The sequence below is a fragment of the Eleutherodactylus coqui genome, chromosome 1 (genome assembly GCF_035609145.1).
Source record: "Eleutherodactylus coqui strain aEleCoq1 chromosome 1, aEleCoq1.hap1, whole genome shotgun sequence".
In the NCBI taxonomy this organism is placed as follows: Eukaryota; Metazoa; Chordata; class Amphibia; order Anura; family Eleutherodactylidae; genus Eleutherodactylus; species Eleutherodactylus coqui.
This window is the reverse complement of record NC_089837.1, coordinates 158,679,635-158,698,981: the sequence shown is the minus strand read 5'-3', so window position 1 is coordinate 158,698,981 and position 19,347 is coordinate 158,679,635. Positions and strand designations below refer to the sequence as shown.

General features: G+C 43.9%; 1 protein-coding gene across 1 annotated transcript in view; it reads right to left on the bottom strand.

The window, feature by feature from the left end:
* The window catches only part of MASP1 (MBL associated serine protease 1), a 95,823-nt gene that overhangs the window by 8,777 nt on the left and 67,699 nt on the right, over positions 1-19,347 (bottom strand). Inside the window, exons 5-9 of the mRNA XM_066602271.1 lie at positions 16,730-16,926; positions 15,267-15,414; positions 14,900-15,018; positions 12,887-12,965; positions 8,284-8,421 (exon numbers count right to left, since the gene is read on the bottom strand). Of these exons, the coding sequence (XP_066458368.1) occupies positions 8,284-8,421; positions 12,887-12,965; positions 14,900-15,018; positions 15,267-15,414; positions 16,730-16,926 (681 nt within the window). The remainder of the gene's footprint in view (positions 1-8,283; positions 8,422-12,886; positions 12,966-14,899; positions 15,019-15,266; positions 15,415-16,729; positions 16,927-19,347) is intronic.

Sequence of the window (19,347 nt, the reverse complement as noted above, 5' to 3'; positions counted from 1 at the left end):
CAGTACTAATGTACCTCAGAAAAATTGCCCATGCCCAACCAAGAGGGCAGGTGAAACCCATTAATCGCTTTGGTTAATGTGGCTTAATTTGTAACTAGGCCTGGAGGCAGCCCAGTTAAAATAAAAATTGGTTCAGGTGCAAGTTTCAACGCTTTAATGAGTATTGAAACGTATAAAAATTGTTTAGAAAAATTATATGACTGAGCCTTGTGGGCCTAAGAAAAATTGCCCGTTCGGCGTGATTACGTCAGGTTTCAGGAGGAGGAGCAGGAGGAGGCGGATGAATATTATACACAGATTGATGAAGTTAAAAGGTCCACGTTTTTGATGGTGATAGAGAACAATGCTTCCATACGCGGGTGCAGCCTACGTATTGTTTAGGTATCGCTGCTGTCCGCTGGTGGAGAAGAGAAGTCTGGGGAAATCCAGGCTTTGTTCATCTTGATGAGTGTAAGCCTGTTGGCACTGTCGGTTGACAGGTGGGTACGCTTATCTGTGATGATTCCCCCAGCCACACTAAACACCCTCTCTGACAAGACGCTAGCCGCAGGACAAGCAAGCACCTCCAGGGCATACAGCGCAAGTTCAGGCCACGTGTCCAGCTTCGACACCCAGTAGTTGTAGGGGGCAGAGGCGTCACGGAGGACGGTCGTGCGATCGGCTACGTACTCCCTCACCATCCTTTTACAGTGCTCCCGCCGACTCAGCCTTGACTGGGGAGCGGTGACACAGTCTTGCTGGGGAGCCAGAAAGCTGTCAAAGGCCTTAGAGAGTGTTCCCCTGCCTGTGCTTTACATGCTGCCTGATCTCTGCGCCTCCCATGCTACCTGGCCCTCGGAACTGTGCCTTCGGCCACTAGCGCTGTTGGATGGGAATTTTACCATCAGTTTGTCCGCCAGGGTTCTGTGGTATAGCATCACTCTCGAACCCCTTTCCTCTTCGGGTATGAGAGTGGAAAGGTTCTCCTTAAACCGTGGGTCGAGCAGTGTGTACAGCCAGTAATCCGTAGTGGCCAGAATGCGTGTAACGCGAGGGTCACGAGAAAGGCATCCTAACATGAAGTCAGCCATGTGTGCCAGGGTACCTGTACGCAACACATGGCTGTCCTCACTAGGAAGATCACTTTCAGGATCCTCCTCCTCCTCCTCCTCCTCAGGCCATACACGCTGAAAGGATGACAGGCAAGCAGCATGGGTACCGTCAGCAGTGGGCCAAGCTGTCTCTTCCCCCTCCTTCTCATCCTCCTCATGCTCCTCCTCCTCCTCCTGAATGCGCTGAGATATAGACAGGAGGGTGCTCTGACTATCCAGCGACATACTGTCTTCCCCCGCCTCTGTTTCCGAGCGTAAAGCGTCTGCCTTTATGCTTTGCAGGTAACTTCTCAAGAGGCATAGCAGAGGAATGGTGACGCTAATGATTGCAGCATCGCCGCTCACCATCTGGGTAGACTCCTCAAAGTTTCCAAGGACCTGGCAGATGTCTGCCAACCAGGCCCACTCTTCTGTAAAGAATTGAGGAGGCTGACTCCCACTGCGCCGCCCATGTTGGAGTTGGTATTCCACTATAGCTCTACGCGGCTTATAGAGCCTGGCCAACATGTGGAGCGTAGAGTTCCACCGTGTGGGCACGTCGCACAGCAGTCGGTGCACTGGCAGATGAAACCGATGTTGCAGGGTGCGCAGGGTGGCAGCGTCCGTGTGGTACTTGCGGAAATGTGCGCAGAGCCGGCGCACCTTTCCGAGCAGGTCTGACAAGCGTGGGTAGCTTTTCAGAAAGCGCTGAACCACCAAATTAAAGACGTGGGCTAGGCATGGCACGTGCGTGCGTGAGGCTGCCGAGCTGCAGAGCCGCTACCAGGTTACGGCCGTTGTCACACATGACTATGCCCGGTTGGAGGCTCAGCGGCGCAAGCCAGTGGTCGATCTGCTCTGTCAGACCCTGCAGCAGTTTGTGGGCTGTGTGCCTCTTCTCTCCTAAGCTGAGTAGTTTCAGCACGACCCGCTGACGCTTGCCCACCGCTGTGCTGCCACGCCGCGCGACACCGACTGCTGGCGACGTGCTGCTGCTGACACATCTTGATTGCGAGACAGAGGTTGCGTAGGAGAAGGAGGAGGAGGGTGGTTTAGTGGAGGAAGCATACACCGCCGCAGATACCACCACCGAGCTGGGGCCCGCAATTCTGGGGGTGGGTAGGAGGTGAGCGGTCCCAGGCTCTGACTCTGTCCCAGCCTCCACTAAATTCACCCAATGTGCCGTCAGGGAGATATAGTGGCCCTGCCCGCCTGTGCTTGTCCACATGTCCGTTGTTAAGTGGACCTTACCAGTAACCGCGTTGGTGAGGGCGCGTACAATGTTGTGGGAGACGTGGTCGTGCAGGGCTGGGATGGCACATCGGGAAAAGTAGTGGCGACTGGGAACTGAGTAGCGCGGGGCCGCAGCCGCCATCATACCTTTGAAAGCCTCCATTTCCACAACCCTATACGGCAGCATCTCCAGGCTGATAAATTTGGCTATGTGCACGTTTAACGCTTGAGCGTGCGGGTGCGTGGCGGCGTACTTGCGCTTGCGCTCCAACACTTGCGCTAGCGATGGCTGGACGGTGCGCTGACAGACATTGGTGGATGGGGCCGAGGACAGCGGAGGTGAGGGTGTGGGTGTAGGCCAGAAGACGGTAGTGCCTAGACGGGTTGGATCTCAGTGGCAGGTTGGGGCACAGGGGGAGAGGCAGCGGTGCAAACCGGAGGCGGTGAACGGCCTTCGTCCCACCTTGTGGGGTGCTTGGCCATCATATGTCTGCGCATGCTGGTGGTGGTGAGGCTGGTGGTGGTGGCTCTCCGGCTGATCTTGGCACGACAAAGGTTGCACACCACTGTTCGTCGGTCGTCTGCACTCTCAGTGAAAAAGTGCCAGACCTTTAAGCACCTCGGCCTCTGCAGGGTGGCATGGCGCGAGGGGGCGCTTTGGGAAACAGTTGGTGGATTATTCGGTCTGGCCCTGCCTCTACCCCTGGCCACCGCACTACCTCTTCCAACCTGCCCTGCTGCTGCCCTTGCCTCCCCCTCTGAAGACCTGTCCTCAGTAGGCGTAGCAAACCAGGTGGGGTCAGTCACCTCATCGTCCTGCTGCTCTTCCTCCGAATCCTCTGTGCGCTCCTCCCTCGGACTTACTCCAATTACTACTACCTGAGTGATAGACAACTGTGTCTCATCGTCGTCCTCCTCCTCACCCACTGAAAGCTCTTGAGACAGTTGCCGGAAGTCCCCAGCCTCATCCCCTGGACCCCGGGAACTTTCCAAAGGTTGGGCATCGGTCACGACAAACTCCTCTGGTGGGAGAGGAACCATTGCTGGCCATTGTGGGCAGGGGCCCGGGAACAGTTCCTGGGAGCCTGCCTGCTCCTCAGAATGTGTCATTTTCATGGAGTGAGGAGGCTGGGAGGAAGGAGGAGCAGCAGCCAGAAGATTCAGAGTTGCAGCAATGGACGGCGCAGAATTCTGGGTGGTCGATAGATTGCTGGATGCACTTTCTGCCATCCACGACAGGACCTGCTCACACTGCTCATTTTCTAATAAAGGTCTACCGCGTGGACCCATTAATTGTGAGATGAATGTGGGGACGCCAGAAACGTGCCTCTCTCCTAATCCTGCAGCAGTCGGCTGCGATACACCTGGATCAGGAGCTCAGCCTGTGCCCATACCCTGACTTGGGCCTCCGCGTCCATGTCCTCTAGGCCTACCCCTACCCCTCAGCATGCTGTATTACCAGTAGTGCAGAAACAGAACGCTGTAATTAAATGGCCTGTGGTTGGAGGCTGACTTCCCTTACAGAACGCACAGCAGAGCCAGGAAACAATTTTGCGCACGCCTGTAGTGAGACGTAGGTGCATATGACTGAGCTAGTGGAATTCACAGCGCAGAAGCAGTCAAGTGGCCAAAGGCCAGTAGTAGGCCTTAAGTATTTTGCTTCTATTTTTTTAAAATGCTGAGCTGATACAGCAGATACTGTAGGCAGTGTATAATATTATGTATACTGTTTCCCTCTGGCGGGATGACGGCGCTGATGTAACAGAGACCGCAGATCCAGGAAACAATTTTGCGCAAGCCTGCTGTAACGCTTAGCTGCGAATTAATTAGGACTACTACCCCCAGCAGATAGATACTGTAGGCAGCGTATAATATTATGTATACTGTTTCCCTCTGGCGGGATGACGGCGCTGATGTAACAGAGACAGCAGATCCAGGAAACAATTTTGCGCAAGCCTGCTGTACTGCTTAGCTGCGTATTAATTAGGACTACTACCCCCAGCAGATAGATACTGTAGGCAGCGTATAATATTATGTATGCTGTTTCCCTCTGGCGGGATGACGGCGCTGATGTAACAGAGACAGCAGATCCAGGAAACAATTTTGCGCAAGCCTGCTGTAACGCTTAGCTGCGTATTAATTAGGACTACTACCCCCAGCAGATAGATACTGTAGGCAGCGTATAATATTATGTATACTGTTTCCCTCTGGCGGGATGACGGCGCTGATGTAACAGAGACAGCAGATCCAGGAAACAATTTTGCGCAAGCCTGCTGTAACGCTTAGCTGCGTATTAATTAGGACTACTACCCCCACCAGATAGATACTGTAGGCAGCGTATAATATTATGTATACTGTTTCCCTCTGGCGGGATGACGGCGCTGATGTAACAGACAGCAGATCCAGGAAACAATTTTGCGCAAGCCTGCTGTAACGCTTAGCTGCGTATTAATTAGGACTACTACCCCCAGCAGATAGATACTGTAGGCAGCGTATAATATTATGTATACTGTTTCCCTCTGGTGGGATGACGGCGCTGATGTAACAGAGACAGCAGATCCAGGAAACAATTTTGCGCAAGCCTGCTGTAACGCTTAGCTGCGTATTAATTAGGACTACTACCCCCAGCAGATAGATACTGTAGGCAGCGTATAATATTATGTATACTGTTTCCCTCTGGCGGGATGACGGCGCTGATGTAACAGAGACAGCAGATCCAGGAAACAATTTTGCGCAAGCCTGCTGTAACGCTTAGCTGCGTATTAATTAGGACTACTACCCCCAGCAGATAGATACTGTAGGCAGCGTATAATATTATGTATACTGTTTCCCTCTGGCGGGATGACGGCGCTGATGTAACAGAGACAGCAGATCCAGGAAACAATTTTGCGCAAGCCTGCTGTAACGCTTAGCTGCATATTAATTAGGACTACTACCCCCAGCAGATAGATACTGTAGGCAGCGTATATTATGTATACTGTTTCCCTCTGGCGGGATGACGGCGTTGGTGTAACAGAGACAGCAGATCCAGGAAACAATTTTGCGCAAGCCTGCTGTAACGCTTAGCTGCGTATTAATTAGGACTACTACTCCCAGCAGATAGATACTGTAGGCAGCGTATAATATTATGTATACTGTTTCCCTCTGGCGGGATGACGGCGCTGATGTAACGGAGACAGCAGATCCAGGAAACAATTTTGCGCAAGTCTGCTGTAACGCTTAGCTGCGTATTAATTAGGACTACTACTCCCAGCAGATAGATACTGTAGGCAGCGTATAATATTATGTATACTGTTTCCCTCTGGCGGGATGACGGCGCTGATGTAACGGAGACAGCAGATCCAGGAAACAATTTTGCGCAAGTCTGCTGTAACGCTTAGCTGCGTATTAATTAGGACTACTACCCCTAGCAGACACGCAGTAAACTGAAGACGGTCACAGGCAGCCCAAATATAGTATTTTTCCCCAATTTTTTGGAAAAAGCCCACTGCCTATATAGCCTGAATATCTCTTACCCTGCCTCACCAGTACTGGCCCTATACGCTGTACAATGACTGCAGACTGCGGACGCAATGCTCTGCACGCCCGATATACAAAAAACAAATTGTGCAACACTGCTAAAAGCAGCCTCAACAGTACTGCACACGGTCAGATGTGGCCCTAAGAAGGACCGTTGGGGTTCTTGAAGCCTAAAATCACTCCTAACGCTCTCCCTATAGCAGCTCCGGCACCAGCAGCACTTTCCCTGATCTCTGTCAGAATGCATCTGTGGCGAGCCGCGGGAGGGGCCGATTTTTATACTCGGGTGACACCTGATCTCGCCAGCCACTCACTGCAGGGGGGTGGTATAGGGCTTGAACGTAGCAGGGGGAAGTTGTAATGCCTTCCCTGTCTTTTTATTGGCCAGAAAAGCGCACTAACGTCTCAGAGATGAAAGTGAAAGTAACTGGAACATCGCATGGTGCTCGCCTCTAGTAACGAGCATCTCGAACACGCTAATACTCGAACGTTCGCTCATCTCTAGTAATTATCTTTCTGTTTAGTTTTAAAATCTGTCATTGTTTATAGTTAAACACAAATGAGCCAGTATAAACTTTCATATAATCAGTGTAGTGCTGACAACCAGGTTCACCATTTATACACACTTCGCTTTGAAAATTTTGTAAATACAATGGGAAATCAAGTAAGGGTGCTTTGACATGTAGCAAAAAAAATCCACCACAGACAAATCCACACTAAAATCTGTATTTCTTACATGATTTTGTAAATTCACAGCATTTCTATGGCAAGTCTATGTCAAAGTCAACATGTAAGACATGAGGATTTTGGTGCAAATTTGTCTGTGGAGGGTTTTTCCGCCACATGTGAAAACAGCCTAAAGTTCTTTGCTTTTCACTGTTTATTATAATAAAGTTACTAGTAGGTAACAAGTTTATTTCTGAACATCATTCTTTTCTATAGAGAGGCATCTGCCATGCAATCAAATGCCTGTTGGTAAGAGGAGTTATTCTGGCTTATTTTGAAGCCCTCATTGAACTGGAAATCTAAGCTTCCATGATGATTCCTGACTGTACTAAAGTAAGCATGTGTGTAGCATGCCTTAAAATTTTCCATCAAACTACTAACGACCACTTGTCAGTTAGTATGTGAGTGCTTCTCATGCTCCACCCCTGGTGACGTCATCACTCCACCCCCTGCTGATGTCATCGAAGGTCCTACAACATATATAAAGTACAGAGCCTGCCTGACAGAAGAACAACAAAGATAGGGCTCTTGGAAGGGGAGGACAAAAATAACAAAATGAGATTACAACTAAGCCGTTATTATCTCAGACACAACTCAGCGATCCTGACAGAAGACATCAGCCTACCGCTACCACTGAGATCCGGAGGGCTGAAGGACCTGCTGTGACATCACTGCTGTGGAAGGAGCCATTGTACAGGTTTAAAAAAGGGCTGTATTGTGGACAAACAGACAGCTGCTACAACCAGGACCTGTGATGATGTCACCATCATGTGATTACTTGTGTGGGTGGAGTCAGGAATCACATGACATGGGGTGATCACTGTATTCAGGAGTCTGGTGATGTGTGGGATAGCAGAGCTGTGTGTGTGATGTGTGTTAATCAGGAAGTATCAGAGCTGTGTGTGTGATGTGTGGGGTCAGGATGAATGTAAATGGATGTACAATGCAGCAGAGCTGTGTGTAATGTGTTGCATCAGTATACATGTAGTAGAGCTGTGTGTATGATGTGCTGTGTGTGTAATGTGTGGAAATCAAGATGGATGTAGTAGAGCTGTGTTTGTGATGTGTGGGAATCCTAATAAAAGTACACTGTAGCAAAGCTGTGTGTGTAATGTGTGGGAATCAAAATGGCTGTACTATAGCTGGTGTGGCATGCATTAGAACTGTGTGTGTAATGTGTTGTGTGTGTAATGTGTGGAGTCAGGATGGATGCAGTACAGCTGTTTGTGTGATGTGTGGGGATCATAATGGACGTACCATGTAGCACAGCTGTGTGGCACATTTCGCCATCAGAAACACTGGTATTGTAATTTCCTAATAATTATTAGTCTTTTTAAAAGATTCACAGTGCCATAAGCAGTGTGTGTCCAGAAATAATCCTTCAGAAGCAGACTACTCTTGGACAGGAATTATAATCTTTTGCTACTCCAGTATTTCCTGGGAACCAGCCAACTATAAACTTCAATATCATAAACACTCATGGACAATTTCTCATACCATGCCTTGAAAAAGATTAGTTATTCTAAATATTTGGAGAAATGTAACAATCTACCTGCAAAACTGCTTAAGTTCTTAAACGTGATCAGATAATGTAGATGGATGCCTGCCTACTTCTTTGTGGATTTCCACTGCTGGGCAAGATACGACTAATTTTTTTCTATTCCAGAAAACCATGTTACCTTTACCTATTTAATTATACAGGTTATTTAATTATATAGGTACATATAGTACATACCAGTAATGTTTGGGATCATTGAGTAGTAAGGCTCCTGGCATAAATATGTGACAGTTGACTGATAGGTGGTGCTGTTTTCTGATGTAGAGAAAGTCACATATCCATTCTCAAGCTCTTTTGGCGAATGACAGTTAACAACTAGAAAATGAACAAAAAACAGTTCAGCACTGGGTGGTTTTGTCTTTCAGCTTTATTCCTAATTACTTAAAAATAACTCATCAATTAATCAATAATCCCCCTAAGGCCACAATCACACATTATGGATTCATTCAATACATTTGATGTTCATAAAATTCTGTAGAAACAGTACACACCTTTATGTGCTCCGATGTTAAAGCAACCCTACAATCAAGGATAAACAAAGATGGCCACCCCACTTCTCTGACTACCTGATTCACAATGTATATTAATATACATTGATAGTCTAAAGGCTGATTTACACGCAATGATTAGCGCTCAAAATTCGTCGAAATGACAGCTTCTGAGCAATAGCCATTACGTGTAAATGCACGCCCATCGCACACTTACCTTGCACTCTTTGTCCATCGCTGAGTTCAGCTCAGCATAAAATCCATCATCCCTGATAAGACGGACCACATGCTGTATTCTCCGTGGGCAGTGCTGATAACATTCTTTCAGCTTCTGTCCTGCTGAAGAACAATAGCGATGTATTTAGAGAACAGAACACCCGCTGGTCTCTGAATACATGCAAATGAAGCTAGTTAGCCACTAATGGGTTGATTAGCCCATTAGTAGCTAATGCAAAATGATCACTCAAAACTGTCAGTTTTTGGTGAGTTTTGAGCAATCATCTTTGCGTGTAAATGGACCTTAAGACACTACATGCTGCTCTGACTGGTCAATGCTGATCATGTGGGCAGCACTGGCCAATCAATGCAGCTTGCGTAATGTCTTAAACTAATGATGTATGTGAATGCAGATTGTGCTTCAGGTATTCGGAGAAGTGGTGTGGCCATCTTTGTCTCTCGTGGACTGGAGCATCACTTTAAAGAGTAGCACATAGAAGTTTCAGTAAAAAAATAGTATTATGCTACATTGAATGCCATATTACTGAGGCATTTACTATATTGTAACATTCTTATTTTTTATGTGTTGACTTGCTTCCATCTCATATACATTTATGTATCAACATACATACTACTTACAGCTCATGCTCTGTTTACACTACCATTGTGACTTTGGTTTATAACTGAAGGCCCAACGTATTCTCAGATCTGTTGTACGACGAATTCCACCAGACTCATTGATTCATCAGGTGGTGAAGTGGTTTCCATGATTTTGACAGAAAGAATAGCTCTGTATGCAGCACAAGGCTTTCCATCACAGCAGCGGAAACTGCTGCCGGAGGTTCTGAAAGGAGCCCCCAATGGCAGTGTAAACAGAACCTTACCTTGACTCCTAGATCCCTGCTGCATGATATGCCACATCTGCATCGGATTAGTGCAACTCCTGCATAAATTGCTCTTCCAGAGAATTCAAATCACAAATAAACATTTGTTCAGTTCTATATGACATTTTTTGTTTTGTTTTCCATCTTTAATATAACACATTTTTCCTACATTTTACTTTAATTTTCATGTTCTTACCTGTAAGTCATAAAACAGCATACTGCATCCACGCAACACCTCCTACATCTTAATGATAATGACCATTTTTGAATGCCTCTGGTATAGTTATTTACACTATCGTCCTCTGAATGAGTTTTTTTATACGTGAGGTCAAAACTGCGCTGAATAATTTAATAATCTGTTTCTGAGACCACATTGTCCATAATTAGAGATGAGTGAGCGTACTCGATAAGGGAAATTACCCGAGCAAGTATCCCCATTTTCGAGTACATGCCTGCTTGCCCGAAAAGATTCGGGGTCGGGGGGGGGGGGGGGGGGGAGGGGCGGTGGGGGGATAGTGGTGAGGAACGGGGGGGGGGGGGGGGAGATCTCTCTCTCTCCCTCCCCCCACCGCTCCCCCCTGCTCACTCCCGCAACTCACCCCGCTGGCCTCTGAATCTTTTCGGGAAAGCAGGCACTCGAAAAATACTCGCTCGAGCAATTTCCCTTAACGAGTACGCCCGCTCGTCTCTATCCATAATTCTAGAGTTTGTGCCTGTAGATCTGTGCTATAATTTGTGACATATTTTGTAACATGTTTTGTGTGGCCTGACTGCTCACACAGTTCTCAAAAATAATGCATCCCTTATTGACACTTTACTCCTGAGAAAGCCACTTGTGTTCCCTAATACATGGTGTATTAGTACTCCTTTACACGGACGTATGCGCAAATGCACACAATTCAACACAACATATTTGCGCTATGAACCCCTGCCCTGATTTAAAAGGCTATTTAGCCTAATGAGGTCCAGATTTGTTTTTCTCCCTGCAGTTTTGTGCTGTTTTTCACACATCCTCTTGCATATTACATGCGCATGCTCACACTAAAGGCAGCTTCAGATGCATTTTTTTGCATACGCAAAACACAGAAAATAGAACCCATTTATTTCAATAAATTCGTTCTCATCTCTCTTTTTTTGCAGGCACCAAAAAAAGGACCTGCTCTCTTCTCCTGTGTATCTGTGCATATACAAATACACAGGAGATGCGGAAATCCGCATGCAAAATGCAGGAACATGCGCAATACACTGCACAATTTCATGAAAAAGAGAACACATCAGGACCTCAATAGGCTGAATAGCGTCTTAAATCACTGCAGGGGGGTTTTGTGTGTGTATGTGAATAGTCCCTGCGTGCATAAAAAGTACAGTAATATGCGCCAATATGCGAGCAAAATAAACTAGTTCACTACACAAATACCTTGCACTGAAGCATGAGCCAATGTGCAGATGGTCATCTAAAGCCACGCTAAGCCTAAGGAGAGCCCTCTCCATGGAGCCTGTATGGCAGTGCATGGAAGCAGTTCTTTAGTACATGCCATGCACTGCCATACAGGCTTTCTTGGACTGGATATGTACAGAAATATTCTCCCCTACAAGCAATACCTCCATGTATACCATGATGGATATGGTTTTATTAACATACAGTATAATAAAAACTTCTGTCTGAAATTGGAGGCACAGCAGAGTCTTCATTCACCATAATATGGCCATGTGCCGTCAGCCATATAGAGCATGATGTTTTGTTGCATTTCTTTTTTTTTCATTCTTATGACTCAAACAATGTGAAAAGTTAGAAATTGATGAATACAGGTTTTAACAAAACCATGCTGCTATACAAGTCATAGTAGTAAAAGTCCAAGCTTTCTTAGTGATAAATACGCCCCATTTAGCAAGATTTATATTTAGTCATGTAGAACAGTATTTCAGCCTCTTGAGTTTTTAGGACTAGTTGTATTTATGTATGTAATTGTATTGATAATGTACAAATAAACAGCATAGAGAAAGAAGCCTATAACATGCAGAGGATAAATAAAATATAATAATAATGATATTGAAAATGATCACAGTGTAACATAACATTTCTTTAAAGTTCCAAAAGTATGTTATATTCACAAGTGATATTTCTGTCAGCATGCCCAGATATAAGGGATTCTGTTCTTTATTGGAAGGAATGCGCCTTGAATGTTAAAGTCACAACTAAGCATATGCAAATTACATTTTAGTAGAGCGGGAAGTCAGCAGACAGCCTTTTCAGTCTGTGTAATAATAATTGTGTCCCCTGGCAAATGTGCTTTGAGTACTTAATGAAAGCAACAGGCTGAACTGGAAGAAGATGCTGCCTGCTTATTGTATGCATTGACTTCAGCGGAGACCTCCAGTAGAATGCTGCACTTTTCACACATTGATCTGCCTTGTGCGGATAATATATGAGGTAAACAAAGTGTTCTTTAACATTGGGACAAATGATAACAGGCCCATGGTAGCTTGTTCTCATTCCGGTCTTCAGCTCATCCTGATATCCTTCTCTGTAGTTTCATGCAAAGATGGCAAGTAACAAAGTAACAAAAGGGATTGTAGAAGGGAGACAAAAAGAGATAAGAAGAAAGGGACATTAGTGTTCATGCAAACAAGCTTCATGCAGAAAACTGACCACCAGAGTACTGTATCATTAACCCTCTTAGGAAAGAAATTAGGAACAAGCAGGGAAGAGGGAGAGCGTTCCATTAACACATTGTGGAAAGTCATTTTGCAGAATAGAGCTAGTAAATAGAGTAGATATGAAAAGTGGTTCCACTGCAGTTAGTGGAGAATCCTTTTGCATGATGTTTTAAAGAGCGAGAAAAGTATGCATGCAATATGAAAGCGGAACATTAAAGCAATGTGATGAATATGGGCATTTCTGTTGGACTCTCTTTTTAAAAATCTTTGCTTCCCTTGCAGATTAAGTTTTTAGCTACGTACTTTAATAAATATAGTCCATTAGGAGAATAGCTCTTGAAAATTAAGTTGTGATATCTTAAATGCAGTTTATAGAGAGCTATGCGAAATAGTATGCAGTTCTTTGCATCAAAAGTTAGTTGTGCTCTGCTGAAGAATTTGCAATCCCATGGAACAACCCTTACAATAAGAGATAATGATGTGTACTGAAGACATTTTCTGCTGCTATATATCAGACAGTAGCATGCTTCTTACTTTGACATCTTGGAACCTCATTACTCCATGTTCCATCTTTCCGGCACTCAATCTGGAAACTTTCCATTTCCACACTATCCTAGTAAAAGAAAAAAAAACAGCCTTTCATCTTAGTCTTTCATTCTGTTCACTGTAGAACTTGCAACAATACTTCAACAATAGTTACAGAGCTTCAAGGGTATTTCTACCTTCAGCATTATTTTAAAGTTTAGATATAAAATTTACCTACAGAAATGTGTAAATAAATATACAATTTATCTTGTCCTAAATTAAAGAGAGGGAATTTTGAGCTGGAGCTTTTCAACTGTTCTTAATGATGAGTTGCAGAATTGTGAATGCAGCTCTGGACTACACAATACAGGCTGTTAGAAAGATACAGGCTGGTTAAAAGAGAATGGAAACTTTCATTAAGTAAAACTTGAGGATTGTTTCCATTTTCCTTTGCATTAGGATTAGGGATGAGCGAGCGTACTCGGAAAAGCACTACTCGCTCGAGTAATTTACTTTATCCGAGTATCGCTGTGCTCGTCCCTGAAGATTCGGGTGCCGGCACGGAGCGGGGAGCTGCAGGGGAGAGCGGGGAGGAAAGGAGGTAAGATCTTTCTCTCCCTCTCTCCCGCCCGCTCTCCCCTGCTCCCCACTGCGACTCACCTGTCAGCCGCAGCGGCACCCGAATCTTCAGGGACGAGCACAGCGATACTCGGATAAAGCAAATTACTCGAGCGAGTAGTGCTTTTCCGAGTACGCTCGCTCATGCCTAATTAGGATCTGTTCCTACTTTACTTGGTAAAAGGTGTACAGAGAAATGCATATCCCAAATGTGGTGCACAAGTAGCCTAAATCAGGATCAGTTCAACTAATACACTCAAATGTTATGCAAATTCAATTATCTATAGGTAAAATTAGATGCTGGAAATTTCCTTTACATATTCCATATTAGAGGAAAAATGTCAATGCTGACATTAATATACTCCACAAGTTATGAGATCATTGACTCTTATAATACCTCGTGCGTTAGTCCACTTCCTGGATTGCCATCTTCTGGGCAAAATGGTTGGCACATACCCACATGAACTCAGTCCAACACAAAAAATCCTATTTAACCCCTTAGTCACTCGGACAGTTTCGGACTTAAGAATGCAACCTTTTTTGGGGGGATTTATATTCCCACTGTTCAAAAGCTATAACATTTATTTTTCCGTTGGCATGGCTATATGAGGGCTTGTTTTTTTAGTGTCCAGCTGTAGCTTTTATTGGTAGCATTTTCATTCCTCTCTGTTCCCGCATAGCTTTATACCTTCTCAATGCTTTATTTCCAATATCTATGTTACATATTCTGCTACTATACTGCGGCAACAAATACAGTCTATGTTCCTCAGCAAAACACACTATTTAAATTCAGGCTTCTGATCCTTTAATTTTGAGTCATCAATTTATCAGAAAGCACAGGTTTTCAAATTTGTCTTCTGGCCCTTTAAATTTCTCAGCAACAGACTTCATGTGCCATTTTATGCTTGCATCCTTCACCATAATGGAATTAGTCCACTTGCTGGATCTCCATTTCTTAGGCAAAATGGTTGGCACACACCCACATGAACTCAGTCCAACACCAGAGATCCTCTCTAAACACTCTTCAGACAGCTTTATTGCATCTCTTCACAGAAAACATTCACAGTTTCAGTACAAAACATTAAATCAAAACCTGATTGTCTGGCCTCTAACTAAACACTCGGCATTGCCCTTACTAATAGGCCTTGTGCCAAAACTTCAAACCTGATAGGTTATCGGTCCATTGCCATTAATATCGCGTGTCAGCATAGAGGGCGTCCTCCCTTGTCATGCTTCTCAGTGAGCAGCATACTTTGCTCCATAGACGGCATGGCAGCAGTGAGATCAGAGCTGACTCTAAGAGGTACATCGTCTCTTTTATTAAGCCCACTCAGGTGCCTCATAGTAGGGTTGGTGGGATTGGTTTAGGTGCATGTATTACAGATTAGGATGACTATGGCTCACCTTTATAATTCGATACCCAGGGTTACAGGTGACTACAACTTGTTCTTTGAAGGTGTATTCTGACTGAGAGGGTTCAATTTTCCCATTTGTCGGTGGCCGTAGGTCAGAGCAGGAAACGCCTAAAATGACATTCTGTTAAGAGTATGGCTTGTTTATCTATTTCTCTATATATGACAGAGTAGGCAAGAAAGAAATGTATCAATATATTGAAGCAATAAGAGATCTTTATATGTCTTATATGTGCATTGTACAGTTGAAAGACTCGTAGACATTTATATGTCTCATCAGGCAATAATAAAATTTTGCTCATGTAGAAAGTGGCGATAAAGCTCAAAATATACAAAGATAAAAACCTTCAATAGGTTACCTGTGACTGTATAAGACAGTCTCCATCCTCCATTCTCCCCAGAGTTATCACTATGGAACAGAATCTGAACACTGTTGCTTTCCGTTTCTATTCTTCCAGGCGATTTCACTCCACATATTGGACCATATTCCTTTCTTCCAGCTTTGATCTACCCAATCATGAAATAACACACAAATTATAACTGTATATATGTATATAAAAAGTAACAAGTAAGTTTAAGCTACATTATATTTCCTGACATACATAGTCTTTGCCAGTACCACTAGTGGTTTCATCCAAAGGGACCAAAGATAGATGATGATGCATGCGATTGACACCAGCAGACAAGATGATTCATCATAAGCAGACTTGCAAATGCAAGGATGCTTGGTTTGCCAACTGTTTTATCTATTAACCCTCTATGTACGTAGTTATAAAATCACATGCACTTCTAAGTATTACTTTGAAAATGATCCAAATTATGTGTAAGTAGAAAAAAGTGAAAATGCAACTTCAATGTCTGTCTAGTACTACTTTATAGCCATCCACTCATTAAAGAAATTTCTATAAAAATCTAAATGATGTTATTAAAATTTTGGTTTTTGTCAGTCACTGGAACACCACTTTAAGGCCACAACAGCATATGTACATTGCAGACATGACCCAGCCCAAATATGACCTCCTTCTATACTTGAACAACAGAAGTACTGGGATCAGGTTAGCGCTCCTCCAGTAGTAGGTGGATGGTATTGGTAATGATAAATTAATACAAAATAATGGACTTACCCGGTACTTAATGAGAACCCAATAGTAGGATACCTCATTAGTACCTCCAAATCCTGGAATGCCTGTAAAGTGGTTGATCCTTCTTCCCTATCCTCGGCGGAGAGCTGCTTGGATCTTTGGGTACCCCTAACTGTAGGGGACCCAATAGTAAATAGCTCCAAAGGAAAAGAAAAATGTCCAAAGCGTTAGCCGTGAAAAAAGAATCCACTGGGTGGATATTATTTCATATAGTTTAATGCAACGCGTTTCAGCCTGTAGGAAAGGCCTTTTTTACAGGCTGAAACGCGTTGCATTAAACTATATCAAATAATATCCACCCAGTGGATTCTTTTTTCCCGGGTAACGCTTTGGACATTTTTCTTTTCCTTTGGTTCTATATCTGAACAAAAGGCTGTGTATAGGTCCTGTACCTTGTCATGTGAATGTTATTGGTAAAATACCTGGCATTGTAGGAGTACTCTGTTAGTGGATGCCATCACCTGACAAAGTTCATGGCCAATGAATGAAAAGCTCACAGAAGGTTCTGTTAATCCCTGCAGGGAGGGCATTTACAGTGATCCCAATCAATCCTTTTAGCGTAATAAAGTAAAGTGCAATCAAATGCATTCCTCCTTAAAACAATACTACAGTCAGGTTAATTATCTACAGATTTCAACAATTGTGGGGAAGTATGTAATTAGAAGAAACTGACATTGTACCTTTAAGTAATCATATGGGCATGATACGTCTGGGTGGTCTTCAATATCAAAGTTGTCATCAAACTGAAGATTAATGACAAATCCTTCTTCCAGCTCAATTCTATACAGACAATCAGAGCTCTTTGGATATGGGCTTGGAAAATCAGCACTGGAAATGATTCCACTCCTCTGTGTGTATAAGTTATCACTGCACTCCACTGCGAACAATCAAGAGTGAGTAAGAAACGGTCTACATTATACTGTAGCTAAAGTAGACTATGCTTCACAATATCATTGAAAGAAAGGAGTACAGACATATATATACTGGCTAAACCAGAGGTGTAATTTGAAGCCTAGGAGCCCCAGTGCAAAATCTGGAACTGGACCCCCTATGTTGATAGTATTGGTTTGCAATATGGGGAAGAGAGACTTTATGTGCCCCTAGGACTCCTGGGGAAGATGTGCGACCGCACCCTCTGCACCCCCTATACGTATACCCCTGGGCTAAACGTACAATATGTCAAAAAGATACGTTTTAGGTATAGGTGAAAAGAGATCTATAGGGATATTAGATGTTGGGAGCATTTTCCAATGTACAGTATATGCCAAACGTAGCACTACATAATATGAATTTATTCTAGCCTGCAAACAATGTCTAATCGGAATGCCTCTACCTTTCTATCATTTGTACTCCATGTTGGCACATGATCATTGACCACAAAGTTTCAAGCATAATTCTGTATGCTGAGTACTAGAAAACCGTATCTAATTTACCAGGATAAGAAATGGGCATGTTATTGTATGCTGATACATTCCTACATATGTATACAGTATTTTCAAACAGGATTTCGCCATTTGCAGATTCTGCCACAAATCTGCTTCATAATCCGCATGTTAGACATGTGAGTTTTAGTGTGAATTTTTCCAGAATATTCCACCATGTGTAAGACCACCCTTATGACATGAACTTGGTATTGTAAATCAGGATTTCCCAACTGGCATCATTCAAGTCAGCCCAAAAATGTAGCATAGGCTCATTGATACGTCACTAGCAGTACTGTGGTGACGAAGGTCACAGTAGATTCAATGTTTAGAAAAATGCTCATTTCTTCCTTTGCCAGGGATTCTTAGAGTTTACCAGATTTACACAGTATATTTGTAAATGTAAACATGAGAGGAAATATTTCATGCATTTTTAGGGCTTAGTCACACGGGCGCATCGGCACCCGTACATGGGCGCCGATGTGCCCGTGTGACTGAGCCCTCACTGCAGGAAGAAGACGGCCGTACTTCAGGATGGACTACTCCTCGCAGCGCAGAAGAAAGAACACATGACCGGCAATGAAGCCAGTCACATGTTCTTCCTCCCGGCGCTACAGAGAGATGTCCGTCCTGAAGTGCGTCCGTCTCCCTCCTGCAGTAACACGGGCGCCGATGCGCCCGTGTGACTAAGCCCTTACAAGCATTTTTAGGATGCAATTAGTTTTGTTCACACACTTTTGCATGTGCTTTTTTCAGGCGTCTTTTACCCTCTAGAGAAGAATATTGAAAAATGGCAAAAAAAAATTCCAAACATACTTTTACAGAAAAAGACCATTGACCCCCCCCCCCCCAAAAAAAAACCCAACACAAATCAGGTGAAAGTAATATGCCACCCAGTAGATACTTTGTTTGTAATATTTCCCTATTGAATTGCAGCTAACATGTCACAGTTGCAATCTTTGATTTAAGACACAGTGTGCTCTTTCAAACACTGGGCTTAGTATAATTTCCACCAGCGCATGGTGTGCTTACCACATGAAGAGGAACATGTTTTAAGCACAGCTCCGTGCGCCTTCACAAAAATGTACACCTGATCCCAACCAGGATTACATTTCTGGCATAATTTATGCCAGTTACTGGTCCAGGGCAGCCATGCCCCTTCTGTCAAGCTAATCCTATTTTCCTTGAAAGTGGCGAGGCCGATGCAGAAGGCTAAAAAGTTGCAACATTTTTATGAAAGAAGCCCTTGTGTAATATTTTGTGACTTTTCAACATCAGTTTTCTGGTGTAAAGTCACACAATTTAATCCTATAGGGAATGGTTAAAGGATCTGGGAATGTTTAGATTGCAGAAAAGAAGGCTTAGAGGAGAGGAACTGAAGGGCTGACACAGTGAAGAGGGATCAGCCCTATTCTCATTTGTACAAGGAAAGACTAGAAGCAATGGGATGAAACTGAAAGGGAGGAGACACAAATTAGATCCGCTGACCCTGGAGGTCCCTTCCAACACTACCATTGTATGATTTTAATGATCCCCATAGATTTTTTTTGTAAAAACACTATGTAAAACCATACTTGAGCTTCCTTTGGGAATAGTTTTTAAAGCTTGTAAAAAATGCAATGAATTTCATGTTTTTTCTTCAAGTATTTTTTTATACACTTATGCATTTTTTCAAACATTTTTTTTCACTTATAGAGAAGTCCATAGGAAAACTCCTGAAAAAAAACACCAACCCTAAAGCATTCTACATTTGAAAAGTAATCTACTTCTCTGGACACTGGTGCACGTCTGATGTCTCCCTGGCCTGCATAGACATGTACCCCCAGAATTACAGAGGAAGGGGTATATATGCCTCAAAATACATTTTTTGTGCTAGT